Genomic DNA, 14,447 nt, shown 5'->3' with positions numbered 1-14,447 from the left:
TTCGTTTTAAGTTTGATACATGTATGTGGTTTCTTTATGGTCTTTGACTTCCAATTAACTATACCAACCAAATCTACTAGATCAGCTGATAGGCTGATAAGGGAACATGGGCCAGCATCAGAACTGGCAGACAGGTTCGCATTTTCATTCAATAACTCTTCTTCAACTATATTTGTAAGTAGCAACAGGCTTATTTCTACCCACTGTAGTGTAATGCCAACTTATCATTTTAATTATTTTGCTTTGTGTATAGCTATTCGTTTTACTGTTAGCAAACTAGGCTAGTATTTGTAGCAGGCCTAAGCTAGCACTTTTAAGAAATGATTTCGCATTTGTGCTAAATGTGAACATCCTCATGCAATTTAAGCCTAAATAAAGACTAAAGGGGCAACATTAATGAGACGTGGCCTAATGACTACAGGCTAGTCAGGACTTCGTTATAGCTTACCAAAATCTTTCAATATTTTTTTCATCTGTCATTGTGTCAAGTTTCTCTTTCTTAATTAGCCTCCAATGGGACAACTGTTCAATGTCTTCTCTCCTCTTTGATTAGATATGAATGAATAATATTAGTGTCCTGCAGGTTCCTACTTAGTTGTTATCCATCTCTACAAGGTTGTTACATGCTTAGCCTACTGTTTCCCTTATTTATCACCTATACCTACCTACCACCATTTGACTAGATTGAATAGATTGGCTTGTGGTTCCATACACTACAGTTAACACTGGGATTCCAGATACCATTTAGAGATTTACTGCTCTGCTGAGGTTTCAAGATACCATGCGAAGATTTACTGCTCTGTTTATTAGCCTACCGAATGTAATTTTGTCATGTGTCAATCTGTCAAGAGGGTTTAATTGGCTTTGATGCCCAATACAGAATTTCCTGCAATGGAATAGGCCTTCAGTGGTTATTTAGTGAGTGAATAAACTTTATAAATCTTGCAAGTGAAAAGACATAGTTTTGTAATGAACAATTATATGAGAAGTGAACAATACTGCCTTCTTCAGATTATACAAGCCCCATCTGTATGTAAATAGTTTTCTCCCAAAGTCAATGAATTGGTTATGCAGTCCCAATGTCACCTCTGGTAAGCTACATCTATGCCCTCAAATAAGTGAGTCCTCTGTCCTCACCAAATGGACTGATGAATTGGACCAAATGAATCAGAAATCTTCAACAATCACAATGGGTGATGTTCTTTTGTTTCTGTTTTTTTTTGTCTGTGTCTTTTTCTTTCCCCCGGCAGCACTTGGAACAAGCCTAAGGCACATTCCACTGCTCCTCATGCAGAAGGGCTTTCCCACTCCACTCCACTCCATTCCACTCCACCCCACTCCACACAGTGTCCCCTCTCCCCGACGTCCCTGGTCCCACTTGTTCCCCCGCCGGAGGTATTTAGGTGAGAGTCCCTGAACCCTGAGACTTCCAGTCCCTGAAGAGTTAAGTCCGTGAATGTGATTAACCTGTAGCTGCTAGACTTAGCCCAGCTGCAGTCATAATGACTGTTTACGCCCCAAATCTAAGCAACAGTTATGCTAAAAATTTGAACGCCTGCTTAAGGAAAAACACCCAGTTGAAGAGAACACAGCGGTTTTTTATGCCTTTGTGTCTTTGTAGGGTCAGACTTAGGTTAGGACTGTTTCAAGATATAGGTTGATGTTAACGTTAGGCTAATTGGTGGTGGAATGAACTCTATCCCGTGCACACCTTAGCTGATTATAATTTGTGTATGTGGGGATTTCCTCTGTTGTGAATCTTGTACAGCAAGCAGTTGTTAATTGTCACAGGCTGTTAGACAACACGGAGTAGGATTGTGATAGATGTTTCTCTGTAAGTGTGAAGCTGTTGCAGTGTTACTTTAATTGCTCGTCTGTGTTTATGTGTGCGTTTGTGTGTGTGTGTGTGTGTGTGTGTGTGTGTGTGTGTGTGTGTGTGTGTGTGTGTGTGTGTGTGTGTGTGTGTGTTTATGTATGTTGTGATACTGGGAGGGCCTGTGGTTTAAGCGTCATTTTGCCTCCTTCTCAGCTCAGCTCACTCTCACATTCTCACATCCTTGTGTGGAATTTGGAGTCTGAGGGTGATAACTTTATAGGTTATGGGTCAATGAGATGGAGCTCCTCTGTAAATATGGAATCGGTCCAGATAAAATGTACATCAATGTATATAGTATACTCTATTTTAATATGTGATATCTATGGAGTCTAAGATGACATAAACTTAACATATCTATACAGACGACCAGTAAGCGTGTTTTAGTTGTACAAAATTTCAAGATGTAGCCTATTTTATCCAGGTCATAGAAATGAGGGTAAATCTATTCTGTTCTCTCTCTCTCTCTGTCTCTCTCTCTGAGAGTTTGTGTATGTGTGTATGTGTGTGTATGTGTGTGTGTGTGTGTGTGTGTGTGTGTGTGTGTGTGTATCTGTCTGGAACCGTTACGGATTCCTGTCATCAGCACAGTAAGTCCCCTTGGTCATGTGGAGTTCTCTAAAGTAATACTGCTGGGCTATCTGACTTGATAAAACCCATGTTTAACACTCTTCAATAGTTGCCGTTTAACATGCCAGACTCCTCTTAATGTAATTCATTCTCAAGTGGTGCCCTGTCTCTGATCCTCTCCCAAAAGTTTTTCACAACCAAAGAAGCAACTGCAGAGGCATGGCGGATATATATGGTACAAAAAGTTTATTTAGTAACAGTTTTGTAAACATTTGAGGTAAATGAACATTTACATCAACTTGTTCTTACAAAATTGGGGTAACACAAGGCACTTCTCTCTTAAGACAGCATTGAAACATTGGGCTGCTGTTCTGAGCATGTGATGGTGGCTCCTCCTCCCTGCCTGGGCCAGTGTTATCACGCTCTGCATGAGATTGAACCAACAGTTCAAGAAATCAGTTTTTTTTTTTTTTTTAAATCCCAGGGTGACTGGCTACATGGCAACTCAAAAAAAAAAAAAGATACATCATTATTAAAATGTGTTTTGGGCACAAGAGAAGGGGGGATGTAAAGGTGGAGTGAGGGAAAGAGGTTTGTGGTTAGGGGTTCAGCTACCTAGCTAACATTCTTTCAACGTTAGTGTGGCGTTATAGTACCATTGTAACACCAGAGAATCACAGGAATGTAGCGAGAACACTGTGAAAAAGCACTGAAGTGAGCACACGGAAAATACTCACAGTCTCTAAACCCAGTTTCTCTCCTTATAAATATCCAAACTTTCTGCAGTTCCTCTCAGACCGGGTTAAGTGTCCTAAAAATCAACAAATCAGAAACTTAAATTATTATATCCTACAAGCCATTAAAATCACATTAGATTTTTTTTGTCGTTTTTTTTCTCTTTTTTTTCGTTTCATAAAAATACTGTCTTTAATGTGAAGAGCCACTGTGTTTTATAGTAAGACATATTCCTTTAAGGATTATAAACACTGCCAATCACAAACATCGGCAGAGTCTGATGTTTCGTTCCCCTCTCCTACCATAAGCCTTGTAGAACAGCATGTTGATTTTTTTTGCGTAAATGTGCAAATCATCTATTCACTAAAATGTAAACTTTAAGAACCAAAAACTGACAGAACACACATTTTCTGTTTTTCTGAGTACAGTGAAAATAGTGTAAAATAAAATTTCACATACATCAGGAAACAATATCATGTTTTTGATGCGTATATGTGTGGCACTGTCACAAGCAAAGATATGCATTAGTCTCTCATCGAGAGCATAATTTTGGAAATACTAGGTGTTCAAAGTATGTGCTTTACTCTATGGGGGGAAAATAAATTACAAGTCCCTTTGAGACTACAAACTATGTCGAAACAAACCTGAATTTGAACAACTACAAAATACTTGAACACAAACATTTTCCTATTACGTCATTCAACGAAACCTGCTCTTTTGGACTTTATAAAAACCTCAGTTAATTACTTAACCAAAAGTGTGTAAGTAAGTAGTTGTAAGTAGTTGTTTTGTGCATTGGTTTTGCTCAAAGCATGTTACTGCAAGAATATAACATATTTATGTCTTCCAGACAGAGGACAGTGCATACCTTTGCTTACTACAGTGGTAGTAGTCAGTACGATTGTTGGGGAAAGGGCAAAAATAAATAAAGAAATAAACTGATACAGCAGAAAAGTTGGGCTCAGACTTCAGTATTTTGTATCTGGACATTTGTTGAGTTTTCGCTTCTGTACACTTTGTATAATTGTAACCACAAACTGACTACAGAAATCCATTTTTTTTTAAAATAATTTTCAGAATACAGGTTTTTTTCATTTGTTTTTATAGCTGTTATATGAATAAAACCTTTGGTAAATTAAAGTCACACACCTGATACATGTGAGAAAGTACTCCCATCCATAAATTATTCCTTACATGTAGATAGCTAAAAAGTGACTGTTTTCTCTTGACAGCAGTGAACACAGGTATATTCTCAAAACTCAATCTGCTCGTGTCAAATCAAAGTGTTTTACTTGTTTTCGATTTTATCACTTTGGATTGAATTTCAAATTGGACTTACTTTTAGAAATGTCATATTCAACCCATGAGAAAAATATTGTTTACATTTTATTTGCCTAATTTTTAAGATCTTTTAAAATTGTGTGATCGGTGATTGCATACGATGTTTTTAAAGTTTTTTTTCCCTTTTAACTATAAATTAACTGTGAATTTCCTTAACAGAAATGATAAGATGACGTAACAAATTTCTGAAAGTGGTTGAGTTGTTATTTGTATCGTTTGTTTGATTTATTTTCTGATAAATTAGTCTTTTAGCCAGCAGAGCAAAATGCAGAGGCAGGAGCTGGAATCACAGTACCCAGAAGGCATCACTGTGATCGAACTAAAGGCGACCTTGTGCAGTGGGTCATGTAAAAACAGTGAGGGGTAGTCTCGAAGCCTAACTTGAACTTTTGACCTTGACATAGAGTAGACCCGGGAGGTCTATATGGGTCACTGTGTGAGGATGAAGAGGTGTGCTCTGACATGGCTGAGTACATGCCTTGACACTCTCATTGTCAGTGTCAGTCTCAGTATTTTATGAATTTGAACTGTGAAAATCACACCAGTTGCCATCTTAGACGTTTTAAGGTAATAAACATCCTTTTTACAGACAATGAAAAGTGTGGGTAAAGCATTTATTCAGCAGCCAGACTAAACGCAGTGCTTAGTTAAGCCTATTTTATGTTGTTGTTAGTTAGTTTGTGAAGGAGTTAGCTGGGATAGTGACTACAGGCCTGTAGTCTGTCAGCTGTGGCCTAGTCTCTAAGGTTAGTTTGTGATTTCAATTAACTTAATTGTGAAGTCAGTGGCAGTTCACAGATGAAGATGCAGGGTAGTTAGAAATAGCGTGGGACATGAAATTTGTAACGGAAATTTTTGGTCAGGCTAGTTTTTGGGGATTCAGGCTCACGTCAACAACTTGGAGTGCATTGTTACTACTGAAAATAAAAAGCATGTCAGTGCTGAATTTAGTTTATGTCATTAGATTTGTATTTTTTTTCTGATACACTGCAAACATCAAACATGTATTCCAGGTTTACAGATTCTGATTTTGTACCATAAGATATGGACTGATACAGTTGTCCTTTATGGGACTGTATCAATAGCACATAAAAAGACAAAACAGTTACAAATGCCAATGCTGCAGCAGGCAACCAATTGTCGATCTTAATGCCTTTGCAACCACATTATAATTTCCTGTCCACAATTTTCATATCACAGCCTAATGGCTAGTATAACCTCTGTATTTCATTCACCAACATCAAGACATAACAGTTCGTCCCAGTTACACTAGGCCACAACAAATCCAGTGTTCAATAAATTATTTAAATAACCTGATAAAGACACCATGCACGCCACAAAAATTCACATTACTAGCATGTATCACATGACCCCCAACTAAAACCAATAGGCTCTTGTTCTCTTTTTTAAAAAGAACTAGATGTAGACATGTAGACAAGTATCCCGTCACCCCTGTCTAATATGTCCATCCTGTCTAACAGCCTGTCATCATTACACAAACTCACCGGTGTTTACATCACATGAGACACTCAAACCCATTCAAGTTACTCTACAACTCACCAGAGGATATATGGAATTGTTGTCAAGATTTCTTTAGTTTCCAGCAACCTGCCTCGCATTTCCTCTTTTCATTTAAATATATATTTTTTTGGCATTTTGTTTATATATATAAAAATCAGGGGTGAGGGGAGTGGGGTGGGGTGGGCTGGGTGTTTTTTTGGTTGTTGATGTTTCATAATTCAAGGGAAACTAAACCGCCAGGTCGTTGGGCCTGGCTCTAACGCTGCTGGTCTTGCTGGCTCTGCTAAGCCGCCGTGGGTCTGTGAACATGAGTGGCGGCTCGTGCATCTCCACCGTGGTGATGATGTGGCCCTCCTCGGGCTCGCTCTTGCCGTCGCTCAAGCTGCCTCCGCTGCTGCTCGAGCTGGGGCTGGTGGTGGGCAGGGTGGCGGCCTCTTTGGGCGGCCGCTCGCGGTCAGCAGTGGAGATGGAGGAGGTGGAAGTGGAGGAGGGGGATGGGGAGGTGGCCTTCATCTCCCGAGTCTGCTGCTCGGTGGCCAGGTTGGCCCAGTTCTGTTCGGCCGCCAGCCTGTGGTTGTTGTTGTTGCTCATGTAGAAGGGCGAGGGCTCGCGCAGGTCCTCCTGGAGAGGATCCATCTTGTAGTCGGTCGAGGGCGGCGGCGGCGCCACCGGCTGGAGGAAGGCCGCGTTGCCCGCCGTCACGTCCGTGTAGGTCGGCGGGTAGCTGAGGGTGGGAGGAGCAGTTCTGGGGCCCGAGCTCATGGGCTCCGGCTCGCCGCCCTCGCCAAGTCGCAGCAAGTTGCCCCCCGGCGCAAACTCGTTAATCATGCCTTGCTTGACTTTCTTCCATCCGAGGTGATAAATCTCTAACAAATTCAGCAAAAGGGACACGCAAGCCACCACAAGCATAAATATGATGAAGATGGTCTTTTCCGTGGGTCTGGAGATGAAGCAGTCCACGGTGTTCGGGCAAGGCCACCGCGCACACTTGTACAGAGGCCGCAGTTGGAAACCATAGAGGAAATATTGCCCTAAAATGAACCCCACCTCAAATAGGGTTTTGAATATGATGTTGAACACGTAAGTGCGCAACAGCGCACCCCGGATACGGATTTTCCCGTGCTCGTCTCTGATTGGTGGCTTCTCCTTTTTCCCGCCTCCACCGCCGCCACCCCTGCCACTGACCCCCCCTCCCCCACCCCCGTTTCTGTAAAGGAGTTCTTTCTCCTCCGTGAGTCTGGTGGCCTTACGCAGCTCCTCCTCCTTCTCTTTCCGTTTCTCCTCCATGCGGACGATGTGCAGGACGTGGCCCAGGTAGATGAGCGTGGGCGTGGACACGAAGATGATCTGCAGCACCCAGAAGCGGATGTGCGAGATGGGGAAGGCCTCGTCGTAGCAGACATTCTCGCAACCGGGCTGCTGGGTGTTGCAGGTGAAGTCCGACTGCTCGTCGCCCCACACCTCCTCGGCCGCCGCGCCCAGAACCAAGATCCTAAAGATGAAGAGGACAGTCAGCCAGACCTTGCCGATCACCGTCGAGTGTTCCTGGGCATTCTCCAACAGCCGCCCCAGAAAACTCCAGTCACCCATGCTTCACGATTTCTAGCCTAGGGAGAAAGTACAGTCTAGTAGTAGTGGACACAGCAAGAGAGAGAGAGAGAGAGAGGGGTGGTGGGGTGAAGGGGGGGAGAAGGAAAGGGAAGAGGAGACAATGGAGAAGAGGAAGGGGGGAAAAAGGATGTGAGGACGACAGGAATTGTAACAAAACACAACAACAGCTGTGAACACAAAACAGGAATACACTTAGCGTACAAACGCACAGCAAAGCAGCGGCACATTTCAGGCTCAGCCCTGATAGTATCCCTCGTGGCAGAGAGACACACCAGGCCCGGAGAGCCAGAGCAATGGGGCACAGAGCGGTGGCCAAGCACAGAGAGCAGCACTCAACGCTGACAAATACGTCCGTAGAACTCATACATACTTTCAACGCCAACCCTGGTAACATTTACAGTTTCACCGTGCAAAAAAAAAAAAAAAAAAGTCCGATCAGTCAGTTTTGAGCAAACAATTAGGTGTCTTTCTGACGAAAGGAACACAGTCTTGGACAGCAAAAAAAATCACGTAAATCCCAAATTACTGCCAAATTGTGAATAATCCGAAATAGACCAAGTTACGTAAAAAACGTTCCCCCTAAGCTCAAGGATTTGGTGAAACTCCCCTATTTAACCATCCCTCTGATTGCTATGAATCTGGCATGCACCGTGTAAGCAAACTCTCCCCCTTTCTCTCTCGTACTCTTTCTCACCCTCCTGTCATACACATACACGCACATATACACATACACACTCTTGTACACACAGACACGCACACTCACTTTTTCTCTGCACTCTCTCTCTCCCACTCTCTCTCTCGCGCTCTCTCCCACACACACACACACACACGCACGCACACACACACTCTCTCACCTGCTCGCTCCACTGCTCAGCTGGCATGTGCTGAGATCAACATTATAATGTTCAAAAACAGCCGTGAGCATGGCGTGGACAGCACGGTGCACGGGATACAGTAGAAGCACTTCAAATCAAAATTGAATACAGGGTTCAACTGCCCTTGGCTTACCTCATCAACTCTAAATATTGAAACCCAGAAAGCAGAAGTGACAACCAAAGTGTATCAATTCCAGTTCTGTTGGTTTTCTTTTTACAAAATTAAGGTCTTCCAGATCTAGTTATCTACATCAAATTTTCTCATCTGTGTGATAAAGACATCTCTTGTTTATTTGATGTTTACCCACTATTGCTAAAATATCAAGCTGTATTTGTTCTGGAGGGAAAAAAACAGCTTTTCATTTATGTGGCCAAGTCTGTCATCAGAGCAACCATCAACAGGGAAATGGACATTTTCCTGGCTTCTGTATTTCAATGTGCAACAAGCAGCAGCCAACAAATTTGTGACTACAACATCCTTTACAAGCAAACCACATGCAAAGGCAGGGAAGTTTAACTTACAAAATTGCTCTTGTGTTGTTGGTAATAAATCCATCGACTAAGGTTCAATATGTATTAGAAACCTGAAAAATAACAGAAGCTAATTAAAACAGCACAGAGAGCCTACAGAGTCTTCTAAAATGGAAATATAAGAGGCTGTTCAGTAAATGGCTTTTAAAAACACAAACAACCATTGATTTGAGCTGGCCTTGTGTGTATTCACTTGATGGTGAGGGTTGGTTTTGTTTATGCCCCATCTTTCATAGAATAGCACACAGAAATTATGATTTTTTTTGCCACAAGTAAGTGCTGTAGTGTACTTGACGAGATTGATGTTACTGTTACAGTATTACTATATTTTTGAGATGTGCAATTTGGTCACATGCATAAAAATATAATATCTGTGTTTACAAATGAACAAAAGGAACCCACAAAACCAATTGCTTGTCTGATCAAAATCTGACGCATGTATATAAAATATCCAAGGTCGAGCATACTTTGTGGATGAAATCGCCTAAAAAGTTCTTAATTGGAAATCTGATTAAGTAAGGATATTCTGTGGTCTAACCGAGAGCTCCAATTACTGTAGTTCAGAAATGTTGAATTGTACCTTGTGTATATGCGGTCATTGTTTGGTCTGTGGACTGTACTGTGAAACTACTGATGTAGGTTTTATTGTCTGACTTGGTGACAGCCTGACGAAATTTGATATTTGATCTCGGTCTGGAACATCGTCAGTTTTACATTTAAATTAGGAAAATGTTGTCGCGGTGACAGTGCGTACGCCACTCTAACAATATGCGGAAGGTGCCAGATTTCCTTTGAGTATTTGTACAATTGAGGCAACCAGCCTTTGTAAATGACCCTTTGTAAAACGACCAGTGTAGCCAAGTGGTCCATAACATATCTTTTTCCATAACTTAAAGCATTTTAAAAGTTGCAGGCCTACTTAGAAGCTGTGGCGGCAGCATCACTTTTTTCTGTCGAGGACGTTATGTGATAAAAAAAAGAATGCACCTATCTCAGTCATACCTTAAACTGCAGCTGCCAAAATTATCTATTGAGAGAAATGTCCGGCTGCCACTGGCGACTTTTGAGTGCGCTGGATAGTGTACAGACTTCCCAGGGTAGCTGAAGCCCTCCCCTCTCCCCTGTCCCCAAATCCTGGCAACTTTGCCAGCTTACCAAACTTTTGAAAGCAGCCAGCCACCTTATTCATGCACAAACTTCTTCAACCGTGGATTCGAGGCCAAACTTGCGCAAAGAAAGTTATTTTTTCATAGCGAATTCAACGTGGAGATTGGGTTTCGCGAAACGCAGCTGCCGCCCGGTCCCAGCCATCGCGACTGTCACATTGTGTGGCCATGCATGAGTGAATTCAAAGTCATCATCCCGAACGGGCGCACGCCACGCCCCTGTCAATTCAAGCTTCAAATATCCACCAACTATCAACTTAATGTAAATAATCGTTTTGGTTATTTGTACACGTAGGCCATTTTACACTTTTTGTTCAAAGAACTGTTTTTTTTTTACATGCGTGCGTAAGTGTTGCCATCATGCGTGCGTAATGATAGTCTAGGTTCATTGTTTGTTTGAAGTACTAAGACTAATGTTGATGTAGCTAGAAAGTTGCTTCCCTCTGAAAAAAACATCCCACGACATTTACAAGGTTTAACGTTAGATGTCATTGTAAACAAACATGTTGATCAATGAAGGCTAGAGCTAAATTTGTGAGAGTTGCCCACCATTAGACTAGACTAGAAACGCACCGCCCTCGCCCGGCTAGCCAAGCAAAGCGACATCTTCACAAACAAATGGGCAGCTCCTGACGCTGTCATGGATATCAATCACAGACACACACACACACACACACAGGTAAACATGTTGTGCTTCTTTCTCATTTAATCGAAGACATGATTCTATGGCAGAGTAAAGGCAGATGAATGAAAAGTGCAACTAACAGTCATACATATAAAGCGTTAACAAGCCTCCATGTATAAAAGTCAACCAATATCTCCCTTCATAATTTGAAGAGATCTTTTAATTTTGTTTTCTGTGTACATGAATTAAACTTAGTGAATGACAGACTCATCGTGAACCCAATGTGGGCCTGCTCTTTTGCTGGACAAGGTGGATAACCATGTCAATTCAATAAACATTTAAGTGTCATTCTGGAGTGGAAGATCAAACAGACGAAAAAACGAACCAGCAATTGCTCTTACATGACAGATGATATCTTACGTGATCAGATAATCGCATTCCACCACAGGCCTCCCAGTTAGAATTTTGGGTGGCGGAAAAACAATCCATTTCATGGAGCATAGGTAGGCTACTGCAGCGTTGTTCCCAGTCATGTATTTCCATGGCCTATTGACATTAGTGACAAGCGCTCAAAGAAACACGTGGTAGCGTACAGTGTAAGTGCATTGCGGCTAAAATAAACGGCCTGAAAAGTGATCCGCCGCCGGCTGAGCTTGGTGCTCGGGGTATCCTATACCTTTCTTAAGGCGACATGTTGGAATTGTTGCATTTACCCTGGCCCGACTAACAGGGTAACTGATAACAAGTAGCCTTGCCCAACTCTTTTGGCGAAATGGATTGAGCGTGGCAGGTGGCAGACGGTAGGCGCACCTAAACACACAGATGACGTGCCTTTGACATTTGACTTGATGCCATATGACTAGACAGGCTATGTGTTAAGTTACTGAAAATGATGTGACTCACGATAATTACTTTCAAGTTAGTTTGTTACAGCCCTAAGATGTAGCCAGGTTGACCTGATGTTACAACTTTTATTTATTTGGGAATATCCCCCTTCTTCTACTATAAAAGCTGGAAGTGGAGATGTCAGTCCTCATTGCTGAAGGCCACATGGCACATAGGAACTGCACTTAACACAAGCACTAATGCCACATTTTAGTTTATTAAAGAAACTAAATACTTCTTTTAAGTTAGTTTTAAAAAAAATGACACAACTGGCAAAGTCTTTGAAGAATATCTTGATTTGAAGAATATCTTTAAAAACTGAACAAAACAACGGAGCACATGCCAAATAAACGTTAAAACCCTTGAATGACTTCAAAATGACTTGGAAGTGTACAGCTCTTGACTGAAGTGGGGTTGCAAACACTAAGGCACAGACTATTTCAGTAAGCATTGTGGAGTGGAGCACACACATGATGGAAAGAAGCTATGTTTTGTTTTCTTTGACAACCTCAGTGTTTCAACTAAGTAAGTTGGCATTATACCTTCAACAAAAATAATGCTCAACAGTTGTGAAATGATTATGGCTGACATTTACCACTAGATGTCACTGCTGCTCCTTCTGATATGTTTGCATTAAGGTCATGTAATAGTTAAGAGGGCCGTTGTATAGAAATTAAATTACCTTCATTTCATTCATATAAACCACATAAGGACATTCACTGCTTGTCTAAGAATACGCACTCCATCTACACAGAAGATGAAGCTATAAAATAACAAAGTTGATTAAACCTTCATGTCTTCCCAAAATATGGCACTTCTAAAATTAAAATGCCAATGGGGTGAAAAAAAACAAACAAAAAAAAAACAATGACTAAAAAAGAAAAACTTTAAAATCTGTTAGAATACTGAACACTTCCATGTAATCTTCAGTGGCCTCTGTTTTTGGGCGGGTCGGGGTTCAGAGGCCACATTGCTGGGGCTTCACACCGCCTTGCCAGTGCTGGAGTCCGTAGAGGACGACAGTAACATCTCATTCTTTTTGTTCTGCAAGTAAGCCTTGTCCTTCGTTGCATTCTCCGGCATGTAGGCATGCTTCTTCCTCTGCATTCGTGCCGAGCACCGCAACAGGGCCTTGCAGATGAGGTAGATCAGCTCGGCAAGGTTAAGAAGCATACAGATGGCCGAGGAGCCCACCATGAAGATGGTGAACACCGTCTTCTCCGTGGGACGGGACATGAAGCAGTCCACCTTGTTGGGGCAAGGCCACTGCTCACACTTGACCAGCCTGGGCATGTGGAAGCCACCGTAGACGTAGTAGAGGGCGTACATGAAGCCGGCCTCGAAGATCAGACGGAAGAACAGGCTGCAGGTGTATGTCCACCACAGGGGGCCAGTGATGGGCAGCCGTCGCTTCTTGAGACTCTCCAGGTCGTCGTCCTTGGGCTTCTCTCCCCCCCGCGTGGCGTAGAGGTCCCTCTTGACCCCTCGCTTGCGGTAGGCCACGTGCATGGTCACCAGGAACGCAGGAGTGGACACGAAGATGAGCTGCAGGCACCAGAGGCGGATGTGCGAGACCGGGAAGAAGTGGTCATAGCAGACGTTCTTGCAGCCAGGCTGCTGCGTGTTGCAGGTGAAGTCGGACTGCTCGTCGCCCCAGACGCTCTCGGCAGCCAGTACCAGGATAGTGATGCGGAAGATGAAGAGGACAGACAGCCAGATCTTGCCAAGGCTAGTGGAGTGCTTGTTCACGCCGCCCAGCTGGGAATACAACGCCCCCCAGCTCATGTTGGTTAATTAACTTCAGGCCACCTGGACACAGAGACATGTTATAAGATACATGAGTGTGTTTATATTATATATATACATACATACATATATATTAATTGTCATATACTATTTAGCTACTCATGGTGTTAAGGTTTGCATTGGCAGTAGCCTACTGCTTTACATGACTGATAAAACATCAGAGTTCACTTCACTTTGTAGGCTACCCCCGTAATAAATTACACAAATGAATACATATAAACTCAAAGTCAAGTCACCATAAGCATTTCCAGTTTAGGCTACTTAATAGCCTGGAAGAGGGTGCGTTGCTTATGTGAACTCAGACAACAGTAGGCTAACAGCAAAAATATGATTTGATTATCAAACCATCAAATGATTAGATCAGTATGATCTTCTTTATACACTGTATTTCCCAAACGTATGTAAGTAAGGCCTAAAAACTGTAAACAGAGACAGCGCAGCAACTAACCAATCATGCGAGTTCAAAAGTTCACGTTGGATTTAACAAGTTTGTTGGCTTTTGAATGATACTTGACAGGAATTGCAGGCTTCAAGTGTTTGAATCGTAGCCAAGGTAATCAACATGGCTAATTTAATTAATTGCGTGCTACCCAATTCTAGTAAAAAGCCAAGAAGTTACTGGGCGAAGGACTACGGGTTGTTAAGAGCTTAATCAGAATTAATGCAATCTGAGAAAGTTCAATTGTTGTTAAAAGCTATTCTAATGAATCCAAAGACTCTCAAAAACTCACCTTGCGATCAGAAAAGTTATTAAAAGGCCTCCATCGTAAAATCCTGCTATTTTAGCCCCACAAATAGATGGTTTATTATCGCTGTAAGAGCGGGAACTGTAACAAGGCGGTGTCTGAACCGAACTCCGCGCACTGAGCCACTTGCACCTGAGTTTTGTCTTGAGGATGATCGTGGGT

At 42.3% G+C, this 14,447-nt stretch overlaps 2 protein-coding genes across 3 annotated transcripts; both read right to left on the bottom strand.

Moving 5' to 3' along the window:
* Nucleotides 1–6,268: 6,268 nt before the first annotated feature.
* gja3 (gap junction protein, alpha 3) lies at nucleotides 6,269–10,359 on the bottom strand. 2 transcript variants are annotated; one of them, XM_062534489.1, is made up of 3 exons: nucleotides 10,060–10,359; nucleotides 9,049–9,110; nucleotides 6,269–7,665 (listed from the first exon to the last, which is right to left on the bottom strand). In XM_062534489.1, the coding sequence occupies exon 3, from the start codon at nucleotides 7,628–7,630 to the stop codon at nucleotides 6,269–6,271; it is 1,362 nt and encodes a 453-aa protein (XP_062390473.1). In that variant the 5' UTR covers nucleotides 7,631–7,665; nucleotides 9,049–9,110; nucleotides 10,060–10,359. The 2 variants fall into 2 exon arrangements, with proteins under 2 accessions (XP_062390473.1, XP_062390474.1); XM_062534490.1 differs by lacking the exons at nucleotides 9,049–9,110; nucleotides 10,060–10,359 and adding an exon at nucleotides 8,022–8,078.
* Nucleotides 10,360–10,903: 544 nt separating this feature from the next.
* On the bottom strand, nucleotides 10,904–14,389 carry gjb8 (gap junction protein beta 8). Its single transcript, XM_062534488.1, has 2 exons — nucleotides 14,271–14,389; nucleotides 10,904–13,542 (listed from the first exon to the last, which is right to left on the bottom strand). The coding sequence occupies exon 2, from the start codon at nucleotides 13,516–13,518 to the stop codon at nucleotides 12,715–12,717; it is 804 nt and encodes a 267-aa protein (XP_062390472.1). The 5' UTR covers nucleotides 13,519–13,542; nucleotides 14,271–14,389; the 3' UTR covers nucleotides 10,904–12,714.
* Nucleotides 14,390–14,447: the final 58 nt, after the last annotated feature.

This window comes from Sardina pilchardus, chromosome 4 (genome assembly GCF_963854185.1).
Source record: "Sardina pilchardus chromosome 4, fSarPil1.1, whole genome shotgun sequence".
NCBI lineage: Eukaryota > Metazoa > Chordata > Actinopteri > Clupeiformes > Clupeidae > Sardina > Sardina pilchardus.
This window is presented reverse-complemented; position numbering and strand designations above follow the sequence as displayed.